The 12,719-nt window shown below is 46.2% G+C and overlaps 1 protein-coding gene and 1 long non-coding RNA gene across 23 annotated transcripts in view; one reads left to right on the top strand and one right to left on the bottom strand.

Annotated features, from left to right (window-relative positions):
* Window positions 1-3,905, top strand: LOC140633189 (uncharacterized). Its single transcript, XR_012030812.1, has 3 exons — window positions 1-85; window positions 770-817; window positions 951-3,905. It is a non-coding gene; the product is annotated as an uncharacterized lncRNA (long non-coding RNA).
* The window catches only part of KIAA1217 (KIAA1217 ortholog), a 433,418-nt gene continuing 424,173 nt past the window's right edge, over window positions 3,475-12,719 (bottom strand). For 16 of the 22 annotated variants that reach the window (XM_072825343.1, XM_072825342.1, XM_072825346.1 and 13 more), the window contains 6 exons: window positions 12,151-12,270; window positions 8,494-8,529; window positions 8,273-8,350; window positions 6,553-8,160; window positions 5,890-6,012; window positions 3,475-5,176 (listed from right to left, as the gene is read on the bottom strand). In XM_072825343.1, the coding sequence (XP_072681444.1) occupies window positions 4,676-5,176; window positions 5,890-6,012; window positions 6,553-8,160; window positions 8,273-8,350; window positions 8,494-8,529; window positions 12,151-12,270 (2,466 nt within the window). In that variant the 3' untranslated portion in view covers window positions 3,475-4,675. The remainder of the gene's footprint in view (window positions 5,177-5,889; window positions 6,013-6,552; window positions 8,161-8,272; window positions 8,351-8,493; window positions 8,530-12,150; window positions 12,271-12,719) is intronic. The other 6 variants (XM_072825344.1, XM_072825348.1, XM_072825351.1 and 3 more) reach the window with 3 other exon arrangements.

Here is a 12,719-nt window from a genome sequence, read left to right on the forward strand (position 1 = left end):
GCCCGGGGCTGCCAGGGTCCCGCAGTGGAGCTGCCAGGAGCTGGCCACTCCAGCAGGACCTGGTGGTCTCCCATCGAACATTCATGTGAGTGAAAACACCTATTTACAATCACCTGCACCTGCAGACCAATTCTGCTTTGCAAACAAGCTTTTTGGCATTCTTAAAATAGGCCAGATATTTTCCAGGAAGGTGTAAAACTAGGGAGCACTTGCTTTGCTTGAAGCTTCAAACAGAATCGTTCACGCTTTGGGAAAAAGTCCCATCAGCAAACAGTGTTCATGGGGCTTGAGCCTCCAAATGAAGCAAATGCATTTGTCGCTGTGTTCTGCTCATTGGTGCCGGCTCATTGGGCTTCGTCCCACAACCGGTGGGGCGTAGGATTGTGTTTTGCTTAGTATTTGAAACTGCGTGAGTAGGTAGGATGTATCCACAAGAATTTTCCTACACAGCATTTGTAATTTAAAGGGGAGCATGGGATCTGATAAGACTAGACCCCCGTCCTCCCATTTCAGACTCTCTCTGAGGGGTGCAACTGCCCACCCACAAGTCCTGTGCCTGGGAGGTGTCGGGAAGCAGAACTAGATATGCCTTGGAGGGGCCCTTGGGAGCCGTTTACCCCCAAGAATGGAGAAGGTGCTCTAGCAACCAGGCTGAGGACTGAGGATGGAGGAGCAGGGAGAGGCGTGGCCAGCTCGGAGTAGGCGGGGCAAGGGGCGGGGCTTTGAAGTGGGCGTGGCCTTCCTGGCAGGCGGATTCATTTTTCTGCAGCTCCTGGTGCCTGGTTCACTTGCTTAGGGAAGGTGTCGGTGATCCCAGGTAAGGACCCAGTGACGCTGGATGAGAATATTAACCCCCTAAGCGAGGCAGCCAAAATTTGTAATAATCCCTAAATGCACGAGGTGGGTTTTTGTTTTTGTTTTGTTTTTATATGCTCTTTCCTTTGGTCCAGGATTCAAAAGCTGCCCGCCAAGTCCTTTCGGAGACAACCAGTGGAACTCCCGTCCCAAGCAGAACGAATCAGCGCCTATGCCTCAGCCTCATCCCAGACACACATCTAGCACTTTGTCTCAAGATCTTACTCAGCCTGTGTTTTCTACAGATGGGGAAGGGATAAGGACAGTGATTTTTTCCCAAGGTTTTGTGATGATTAAAAGGTGATACGTGCAGAACACTTTAGCACATACGTGGCTCATAACAGGCAACAGAGGACAGTTACTGGGGATGTGTTCACAGACACAAGGGTCAAGGACTTCTCCATCAATACTAGATAATTAAACAAATTAAGCATTCTGTGTCAGTGTAGGCATGCACTGCAAGCTCCTCTGCCTTCTCATCGAGTGTGTCGAGCATAACTTGACCTTCTGACCTCCAGGTCATCAGAATGTGCTCTTGTTTCAAGCTAGATGGCCACGAGCCCTGACAGATGAGGTTCCCTCCTCAAAAGTGCTTGCACGGTCAGTTTCTTTTGGACGTTAGCTTCTCAGAAGCACACGTCAAAGTGCACAATTGCCTGGGCCCCATGGTGTGTCTCCCCAGCAATGTCACCTGGTTGCTTTCTGCAAAATTACCTTTTGAATTTTTGTCTGAAGCACTCTATATTCCTCCAATCCCTCCAGAAAAGCTTCTTGGTTGCTCTCAAACACTTTTGCGTTTTCAGAGCCACGGAGAGGGGAAGAAGCTTGAATTACAGGCTGGGGCACTCGGGAAGCAGTCCGGGAGACAGGCATGGCCACAGCTGCTCTGGGAGCCCAGTGGATGTGTCTGCTTTTCTTCCTCGGTCTTGCCCCTGGTACCCAGCTCCTCAGGGATGGGCATCAAGTCCACCCACCATATGAGGAGTCTGGGTGGGGTGATTTGGGTATACCCTCTCCCAATCCTGAAAATGCAACCTTGCAAAAGGACCACTCTTCTGGAGCCAAGATTCTAGGACATTGGCTTTGTTCCAAGACCGTATAAATCTTTTGTTTTACCTTGGAAAGAGTCGCAGTCACAAGTAGCATTGAAAGAAAAGCAGCCTCTTTGAAAAGTTCCGTATTGTAGCAAGGAGGGCCAAATGCCATCACCTCGGCGAATGGCCTCTCCTCTGGACTCAGGCTGGTCTCACTTCTCCGCCTGCCCATGTTTCTGCCACGCCCTCCACAACTAAATGGAAGCATTTTAAGATCAGGAGCAGTGTCCAGTTATCTGTGTAGCGGGGATAAGGACAACAATCCTAACCTTTATTGAATGCAATCTGTGTCAGGATTTTTTTTGTTTTGTTTTTTGTTTTTTGTTTTTTGGAGAAGTAGAGGGGCTGGGGAGAGGCAGCCCACTTTAGCTGTTAAAAGGAACCAAGGTGTCTTTGTGAAGCATGTCAGAGGAAGCCCATGCACACCTGGACTCAGTTTCCCTCCAATGTCCTGAGGAGGTGGGTGGCACTTTGCTGGGTCTCAGGGTTATGCCTGGGAGCTGTGTTGAGTTTTTCATCACCTGGGGGACATGCCCTATCCTTCATGACATCAGCAGCAAGTGACCATCACCTGTATATCCTTGCCAGCACCCTGGGAAGTCTGAAGGTAAACTGAGGACGGGAGCCATCATCTGTGGTTAGCTGCTTATAAAGAAATCTCAGTTTGTCCATACAGAGGAGCAAATAAACTGGCACAAGTCAGCTGGCTACTCTATGTATCTTAACCTAGTGTAGTTGTTGAGTTGTTATGGGACACGATTGAGGTGTTGGAACATTTTATACCTAAAAGCTCTAAGGTGACGATTTTCCTGAGCCCTCCCTGAAACCTGAGATTACAATCAATATGAGTAGAGATAGAATATACTATTTCTGATGAAAGCACGCCAGCTCCGTACACTTGAAGCTTACGACCGTGTTCTAACAACCAGGTACTAAACTACTAATGATCTGCCCTTTATATCAAACCAAATTAAATATTTTGGAGGCAAAAAATAAATAAATAAGTAGTAGTTTCCTGAGATTGTTCTTGTTTGTGATTCATAATCTTGGTGTTATTTTCACTAAGTGTTCTTCCTGTTTTTCAAGTGAAGACGTACAGTGTAATGGTAGCTCGCATATGGCCCTCTACACCAACATTTGTTAAAATTGAGAACTCAAAAAGAATCATAGTGACAAAGATGTTTTATTTCTACTTTACTTCTACTGGAAATTAAAAAAGAAAAAGTAATATGAGCCCTCCGGTCAATGAGGGTGGAAACTCTGTACCCAGGTTTGCTTTCTGGGAACCAAACCTTGGGGAAGCCACAGAGAAGAGAGTCAGCAGGTTATATCAGAAGGCACCACACTTGCAATGAATTAATCAGAAACTCATCACGAAGAGGAAAAGCAGAGCTTTCCGAAAACCAGTTCGTGTTCGGTTACATGTTACTTATAACCTCCTCAAAACCCAAACCCTTTAACTCGGTAATAGTTGTTACGTTTGTCCTTTGACTAGGAAGTAGTTCGAGTGACAAGGTACAAAAAATAATAAGCATGCAGCCCTTTATTTAGATTTGCAAATTCTCTGCTTATAGTTCTGTATATTACATGACTGTGTTATACAAATACATTTATTTACAAAAACACTCTAGCTGTGCAAACTTGTTGCTTTTTAAAAATGTACGGGGTAGCCCCCATTTCTGCCCATCCCAAGATATAGTTTTAAAGCATGCATAAAAATTAACTTTGGTGTGGGAAAACTACTCTGTGCTGTCACATACAGTATTTTTTATGTCTATTTATATATGTACAAAAGTTTATCAGTTTACAGAACCATATAGAAGTGTACATGTTAAAATTCACAATGTAAGAGTATGGGTTACCAGTCTCCGAAAACAAAGGAAGGGGTTTGATACTGCAAAGAAAACAACTTAGAGAATCCCAATATGTCTAAGAAAAAAAAAAAAAAAAAGAAAAGGAACAAAGAGAAAGAAAAGAAGAAAAGCAAAGAAAAAGCTAGCTTGCTTTGGGCTGCAAATTATTATACATAATTTTCATGGCAGTGCAATAGGTTTGATAAACTGCCTTCTACACGTGCCTCTGGGTTGGCTTGTGTAGAAGTTCACTGGCTTATGGTCTAGCACACTACTTTCAAATGTACAATGCTATAGTATCAAAATGTTTTTGGCAAAAAGGATCTCGAAAGGAATCATGAAGTTTTGACAAAAATAGAAATCTGTAATAAAGCTAAATAACACTAAAATAAAAGGAAATATTATAGTATCTGTTTTACAATTTGTATAGTCACACTTGTGTATTTCTCTGTTCACGTCTAGTCTCCGTAATGAAAAATATTTTTGTACAAAACATACTAAAATTCTGGAATCATACATGTTTTACATGCTGAATACATTCCCCCCCACCCATCTCACACACACCCTTCTCTCCTGCCAGCCACTCTTTTTGTAACACATGCTTACTTCATGTAACAGGTATTGAATATAGACAGTAAACACTAGGTAATTACAACAGCAACAAAGTAAAAACAAAAACAAAAACAAAAAAACAAAACCAAACGAGCTTTACTGAAATCTACTCATCCAGTATTTAGCACATACTTAGCATTAAGCCTCAAACAGTACAGCAATATGTTACATTCTCTTGTGAAAACAGTTGTTGAAGACTGTTTAAAAAAAAAAATTTTTTTTTAAAGGTAACTCCCACTTGTGCCTAACAGGATTTGGCCTTTAAGAGGTCTCCTTTGCTGTGGATGGGGTGGCTTTGCTTGAACTTCCATTCTGTGCCTTGTAGCTGGTGAGGCCAGGAGTATGGATGGTCCTGATGCTCTTGGCACCTTGATTCAGTGAAGTGGGGGAGGCGGGGGAGGGCGGGGAGGAGGAGGAGGAGGAGGAGGGAGGGGCTGCTCGGCCGTTTTGAGTCTGCAGTGAGAATGAGAGATGGTGGCCTTTACCTGCATGAGTGGGGCTCTGAAACTTTAAGGAGCCATTAGAGACAGAGGGGATGAGGGAGGCAGAGGGAGCAGATCGTCCTGTTTGGGGGCTGAGAGGATTAGAAGTAACCGGTGGTTTAGTAGCAGATGGAATAGGCAAGTTAGAGCTGTCACCACTAGAAGAGGGCAGAGAACTGCTTTTCCCAGAGCTGGGAGAAAGGGCTGGAATCTTAGAAGCAGGTAAGGAGGGGAAAGCAGGCTTACAGTCCCCACCAGCTTTCTTAGCACTTCCATTAGCCTGTAAATAAAGATGGCAGGAGAGTTTGTCAGAAAGCTGGTAACACGATCAATCCACGGGCTCTGGCAACACAGCCCTTCTGAGAATATTAAATAAAAGAAACCAAACCACACCAAACCAAACCAGTTCAAGGCCTGAGCTAAGTCCTGTTGTGCTGTACTGGACCTGGTAGACAGCCCCAGAGGACAGAGTGGAGGATGTGCAGAACAGGAAAGAAGGAAGAACAGTGTTGGTGAGAAGAGGCACGTCAACCCACTACCGTTCCCGGGTGCTGGGTGGGCCATGCGTCTGGGGGGTTACTGGGGTGGGGCTGGGGCGTCGTGGTAGACAGTTAATGTACTTCGAATGCAATGCGGGCAGCCTACACGTTAGTACTGGTGACTTTCAGGGCGGCTCAAGGACGGGTCTGTCTCGGTTTCCCAAGGCGTTCTGATGAACCACTACATTCACCAAAGAAAAGCCAATGGGCCTGGCACCTGGTGTTAACAGTTAAACTTGGGAGTCACAAAGTAAAAGATGTTTTATTGCAAGCATGCAGAAGCGTGGTGAAAAGTTTAACAAAGGTGTTTAGACTTTCTTCATGCCCCAGATCCAGGGTGTCTATGTAAATCGTATCTTACAAAGAAAACACAGTATTTGGTATAAACTAAGTCAGTGACTTGCTTCTTAACCGCAATAGTGTCCATCCAAAATTGGGTTTAAGGTAAAACTACCTGACGATATTGGCGGGGATCCTGCAGTTTGGACTGCTTGCCGGGCTTGTCCAGGCTTCCGGGTCTGTTCTTGGAGCCCATGGGCACTGGCATCCTGCTGGTCTGCGGGGTCCCAGTGGAGCCCTGGGGGAAGGAGCAGGGGGAGGGGAAAAGAAGGAGAAGCACATGAGTGGGTTATCACCGGGGCCCTCCCACTGTGTGCAGAGAAGGTCAACGTGAGAAGCCACAGCCCTACATGCAGGACAGATCTAGGAGACGGACATCAGGAGACACCACTGGGGTTAATTGGAAGAATCAAACAGAATAAACTGCTCCACTACTGATCAAACGAATTTTAATGTGAGTATCAGAGCAATCATTTCAACAGCAAATGACTGACCCAGCGTCCTTGCGTTGACCCAACACCAATCAGCAACAGAGGTAAAAAGAGAATCGATTAGCTGTTAGACACCTAGTTGTTGTTTTGAAGGTGAGGGAGAAAGTGTGAGAGAGAGGGATCGTGGCGAACAGACAAAAAAACAAAAACCCAACAAAACAAAAAACAAAACACAATGAGCCACCTGAAAGGAAGCAAGTAAATCACAAGACACCTGTTGCTAACGGTGATTATGGCAGATGTAAGAAAGCAGCTGGGTCGTTTCATTTTCCATCAGACCAAGATACCTTACGTGAAGTTGAAGGTACGGACGAGGGGGGCTCTGGGGCAGTGGGCGCTTCATCCAGAACTAGCAGGGAGCGGGGAGAGGCCTCTGGGGCCATGTGGGGTGAGCTTGCGAAAGAATCTCTGTTGGCACAGCACGAAGTATCAACTAGGGCTTTTGGACTCATTTCGCTGATTGTGTTTTCAAGCTGCTTGATGGTCTGCTCCAGGCTGTCCAGCGTCCTGTAGGTATTTTTTCTAATTTCATCAGTTCTGGAAATCAGAGTGGAGCCCTCCGGACCGGGTGGCTCTGGTCTCCTAAGCACACTCTTGGCGGTGTCTTCGGGTTGGGACCGAGTGATTTCGAATCTCTTGGCTTCCTTGTGCTGCTTCAAAGCGCCGTCCTCCTCCTCCTCCTCGTAGACCACGACCTGCAAGGTCTTCTTCCCTGTCTTGGTTCCCGTGCGAATGGCCTGAGTGAGAGCCGCCAGTTGCTTTTTAGGGAACTTGAACTTGAACTTCTTCTTGTGGCTTTCAAACTGGTCGTCTGGCCCGTCAGCCTTGCTCTCTGCCCCGGGAGAATCCGCCTGGCTGCACTTGCCCTGCTCCCTCCTGTCCAGCTCCTGTCCCCCCGACGTGTCAGCCTCGGCCGCCGGGCAGCGCGGCTGCAGGTCACGGTCAGCGGGCCGCGCGGGCCCCGGGCTGCCGGCCGCCACCGCCTCGGGGACCGTCCCCGGCGCGCTGTGCTGGACCGCAGGGTCTCCGCTCTCCTCCTCCTCCTCCTCCTCCTCCTCTATCTTGTCCTCCGTCATCATTCTCTCTAGTTCCTCATCACATTCCTCGAATATGGTCGAAAGTCTCTTATACGCAGACCGGATGTCCATGGGTTCGTCAAAAATGATGATAACTGGCTTCTTGTCCAGGCACACGACTGGCTCCTCGTTTTCAGCTCCCTCCTGTTGGCCAGTTGTCTCCTTCTTGGCGTCTATATTAACCGTCTGCACGTCTTCCCCCTTTTTGCTCACTATGTCTCGGACCTCCCCGCTGGAGAGAACCTGGACAGCGGTCTTGGTGATCATGAAGGCAATGTTGTCGGGGGTCGCGTTGTCTTCAGTGGGGGAACCTGGGGCCGACTCCCCGTCCTCTCCGGGGTTCGCGTTCCCGGGCCGCGCCCCCCTGGGTCTCAGCACAACCTGGCCCAGCTCTGTCATGGGCACCTCTTGATCTTGAGTTTTGACGTCACACGGGCTCCATTCGGTTGACCTAGTGGGAGAAGGAAGGTCACACGCATCCGTATTTTCTGCTCCTTCTAGACTCATCTCCTTTGTCTTTCCATAATTCATCTTCTGATGCTCAGTGTCGGATACAGGGTACTGCGGTCCTGAGCTCTTAGGTCCTTTGTGTATTTCGACCTCCGACAGACTAGTGCCAGGGTGGCCAGAATTGACCCTAGACACGTTTTTCTGGGAATAGTTTCTACTGTCTCTAAATAAACTCTTGTTGGATAGGGAATGTTCCTTCTTTTGGATGTCTGTTTTATACTCTGATGTTCTTGATGCATCGGAAAGACTATTCCCCATTGCTATTTCCCACTTAGGGCGGTCAAGAGGTGCTAGAGCCCCTGCGGTGACCTGAGAAGGACAGTGGAGGAGGGAAACCACACACGTTAATCAGAAATGGATCTGCCAGAGAAGGTAATTAATCTGCGTGGTATCAGTTGGAACAGAAATCTGCTAAACTCACCTTTCGGGATTCCATTTGGGGGCCATTTTCATATTCAACATCAGATTTCCGTACATCTTCATGGAAAAATCCCAAATTCTGGTAGAACAGTGTAGGACACGTTACTCCACAAAACCACATCCCCCCAAAGTGGCCTATAACTCCTTTAATTACACTTCCAAACCATGCGGGCCAAGCACATTTGTTACACACCAGTCCAAAGCCTATAGAGCTCTGTTTACCTTGGGTTGCTTTGTTCTCCAACTTCCAAAAATGCCCTGTGTTTGCACAAGATGAAAATCTCAATTAGCAAAGGATTGTAAGGATTTCAGACTTTGTGAGGGAGCAGTTAAGAGAATAAGGGGACCGATTCTATATCAACGCGTTCTCTTTCCAACCTCTGATTGTGAGCTCAGCGGAATCTAAAACGGGAAGAGTGGTGTGGCGCTGTAGAAAGTACAGTATCCCAGCAGGCAGAAGGTTGTGATTCTAATCCAGACCTGCCAGTGAACTGTGTTACTTCACTTTTCTGGGCCTCAGTTTTCTTGCTTAGACACCGAGGCACTAGACCAGGAGAGGTTTCACGTCCCTTCCAGCTAGTTAGTTCAGTACTATCTCTGCTTCTTTTATGGAAATTGTCCTATAAGGACTCTGCATTTGTTGGGTGTGGTATCTGGAGATGACAAAACCCATTATTTGTTCCTGGGCAAACGACAGATTGGAAAGGTACTTGCGGTTTATGCTTGGACTCGCCAAGTCAGGTGTCACAATAGCCTTCGAACTAATCAGACCCAAGGCGATCAAATCCAAATGCAGAATGAAAATGTTGCCCAAATATCATCTAAACATTTCCAGAGCAGACATTTGAGACTAAAATGGTGGCCGTGACATTGTCATTCGGCCTGTAGTCTCTATATCCTCTGACATGGAGTGAAGGTAGATTTCTGAGGCTCTCACCAAGATTCAGGACCTGAGAACCCAGCCGTGAGGACCAGATATGGATAGTGCTTCACCAAGAAGCGTGGCCTTTCCCGGCACGTGTCTACCACTTTCCTCGGGCCCTGCCATGACACTAACAACAGCTGTGCCTTGTGGCTCCCAAGGCACCACTGCCCTCTTTTCTTGCTGCCGAAGCCTGAGAGGAGGAGGTGGTTACAGCAGGATGAGACACAATCCCAAGAAGGTTGTCTGGTTAAAGCAATGACAACAAAGCACAATAACCAGGCCCCGCCCAAGTCAACCCAGAGCAATCCCACCGCCCTGTTACAAACGGAAAGAGCGTCCATATACATTCAAGGAATAACACACAAACAACAAAGTCAGTATTAATCACAAGGAAACATCATACAGGCTACAAGGTGCATCCACCACTGAACACCTCCTGTATAGATTGACTTCATCCCAATAAAGCCTCCAAAAGTGTGCAACGATTCAGCTGGTGTGGTTGAACAACATAATGTCTAATGTGGGATTTTAAACTTGGATTATTAAACAACAAACACATCCAGTAAAAGGTTTTAAGAAGAATAAGTGAGATTTTGACCTAAGATTTCAACTCCAAACATGGAGTTAGTGTACCATGGTAGGACTGGAGTGAGAATTTACCCATGAATCGGACGAGGAATTGACATGTATGACACCTATGCAGCTGATGTTCTCTGCTGGCCCATGGCCTGGGGTCAGGGCTGACATCTGTTCTGATTGCTCATGGCCCCAGCTTTACCCATTGTTAAGTACTTCAAATGTCACCCAGAGACATACATATGTTAAAACAGATGTTGTAGCAGGAAGACTCCGATGAAAACCACTAAGATAAAGATGTCAAGGGTAAGTTTCACATGACCTGTCAGTTTTGTCACTGGGCTAGAAAAAAGAACGAGTGTATTGAAGCAAGTACATGAACTTTATCCAGCGCAGCTTGGTCACAAATGTCATGTAACCTCACAATGATATCTTATATATAACCTCAGATGGTCAAGAGTCTGCACAAAAGGTAATCAAACCTCTTAATATCTGTTCATAGGCCCTGAGATTTGGATTGTTCAGACAACTTGTAGCAGGCTCAAAATGCATATGGGCAATAAACCGAAATCAGAGACATAGTTATAGGAAAATCCCATACAAGTGAAGTACTAGGCTAGCACCTCATGATGGTAGGAGAAAACTTTAAGGAAATATTTGACTTGTAGAAGAGTAGATGAATAGACCAGGGAGAGGTTAATAATGATAAAAATTTGGGGACAAGTCTCATGGTTATTACAAAATAGGCCAGTCTACCGAGTACAATTAACTGAAATGAGCACTTAAGTCCCTACAAGGCTCTTACTACACAGACCTACTTATTATCTGATGGACTCTTGATTGAGATGAATGAGATCGGAAGGACATGGCTTTCAAATCACAAGGCAAGGAACCTAATGTAACTTTTTAGCCAATTAGCAAATTTCCACGACACAGTGATTGTCTCTAGAGAGATTTTCAAGAAGTTTCCGGGGCTCAGTCACTGTTTTAGACAGAAACAGTCACATTGGCCCAGCTATGCCCCGTGACTCAGGATATGCCCGGGCGTCTCATGAATTGGTTTTAATAAGGCGATGCAGGGTAATCCCACAGACTGAAAGGGCAATATATTTCCAATATGATGCCATGGGGTCAATTCAAATTAACAGATTTTCATGAGAAAAATTAATCAATAATAATCTCAAAACCCCTGCTGGTGCACAGACAACCGCCCCCCCCCCCTCCGGCCACCCTGCCCCGCCCTGTGACAGTTGTATATGTCAGTTTTGTGGCAGATGTGGTTTGCAGGAGGCTTTGCGATGGCTGTGAGGCAGGGAGGAGGAGGTCAGCTTCCTTGCTTGGGGCCTCACAGCTGGAAGCTGGAAGCCTCAGGACTGCGTCTCTTGAACATAATCATGTTAGAATGGCCCTCTGACTTGTGATCCTCTATCTCCCTCAATGAGCTTTCTTACACAGGGACTGAGGTACCCACCTGGTATAGCTATTAGGCTACACTGTGGCTGATCTGTTTGGTTTTATTTGGGGGACACTAGTATCTTCAATTTCTGAAATAGACATTCCTGGTGAAAGATGCTAGGACTTGAGTTGGTCATGATAAGCTGTCAATCCTGAAATTTAGTCAGAGGCTTCATTCAGATCAGATGGCTCTTTATGCAAAAATCATAAAGGCTCTAGGTCAGACTTAAAAAGGTGACATTCAAACATTCAGGCTAAGGTCCTCCCGGTCAAGCACTTATCTAATAACAGTGAATTTTGTTCCAGAGCCTGGACATCGGTCTTGAAGCCATTAGGATGACACATTGTGTGTATTAGCACTAAACCTATACTGGACTTACTGTCTCGCAAGGCATAGCTTGAGAATTTGTAGTACTTAACAAAAATTCTATCTGGCATTCTCGAACACGTGCGCAAATACATATGTGTACGTTTCAATGAGGATATACCTGTGGATGGTGGCGGGCATTCAGCGACACCATGTGTTTTCTTCCTAGAATCTAATGCTTGCTGCTACTTCTAATGGAGGTGGGTTGGATCTGGAAGACGTGTTAAAAATTAGGAAAAGTGCTACATACTCGATTGCTGTTTCTATTTTTTTTTTTCCTAGAGTTCTAGAAAAATCTGGCAAGGTGTATACTCTACAATTTGGGAAGATAATGCCTAAAATTCTGCCATAGACTGTTGGTGGTGTGCAGAGGGACCCAGAGGTCACTGAATAATCTCTGATTAAACCTCAGGCGGTATCTCCATTAGTTTAAAAAAAAAAAGGCAAGAGAGGAAAAGAGAGGGCACAGAAGGACAAAAGCAGGAGTAGTGTTAGTGTCAGAGCAAGGAAAGAAGGACTGTTGGACCATGTGGCAGATGTGTCACCGCCACGTTACCTTCTTCTCCTTGGGTGGGACTGTGGCCCCCGGCCTAGTGTCTTTAACGTGACTGTCAGCCCGGGACTGCTCGGCATGACTGTTTGAATTTACATCCATAAAGGAACACTTCTGGAATGCCTAAGGGATTAAAATACTGAGGTTAACGGGGATCCACGTGCAGCAAGGAGGATGGAGGGAGTAGGCAGGTGGTCTGGAGGCATGGAGACCTCAGCCCAGCCCTGCACGCAGGGGCACCCGGGCCAGGGAGGCAGAGCCTGGAAAAAGTGGGCTCTGCATTCGGCCTCGGGTCACCAAAGCTGAGTGCTGAGCCAGGGGCAAAGCTTGTTTAGCGTCTGTGCCCCGGCATGATTAACGGACAGAAGCCTTGAAAAGAACACCCTTCCTTTCAGTACAAGGTGAATCTGATTTGTACTTAGTAGGGCTTCTTGCTTTGATCTTTAAAAAAAAAAGTGGACTATATAAATGAATTAAAACAAGAAGCAACATTTTCTTGTTTGCTTTTTTTTTTTTTTAACCAGCTTTCTTGAGGTCATAGATAAAAGGGCACAAGATATTGCCAACCCTTA

This window comes from Canis lupus, chromosome 5 (assembly GCF_048164855.1).
Source record: "Canis lupus baileyi chromosome 5, mCanLup2.hap1, whole genome shotgun sequence".
Taxonomy (NCBI): domain Eukaryota; kingdom Metazoa; phylum Chordata; class Mammalia; order Carnivora; family Canidae; genus Canis; species Canis lupus.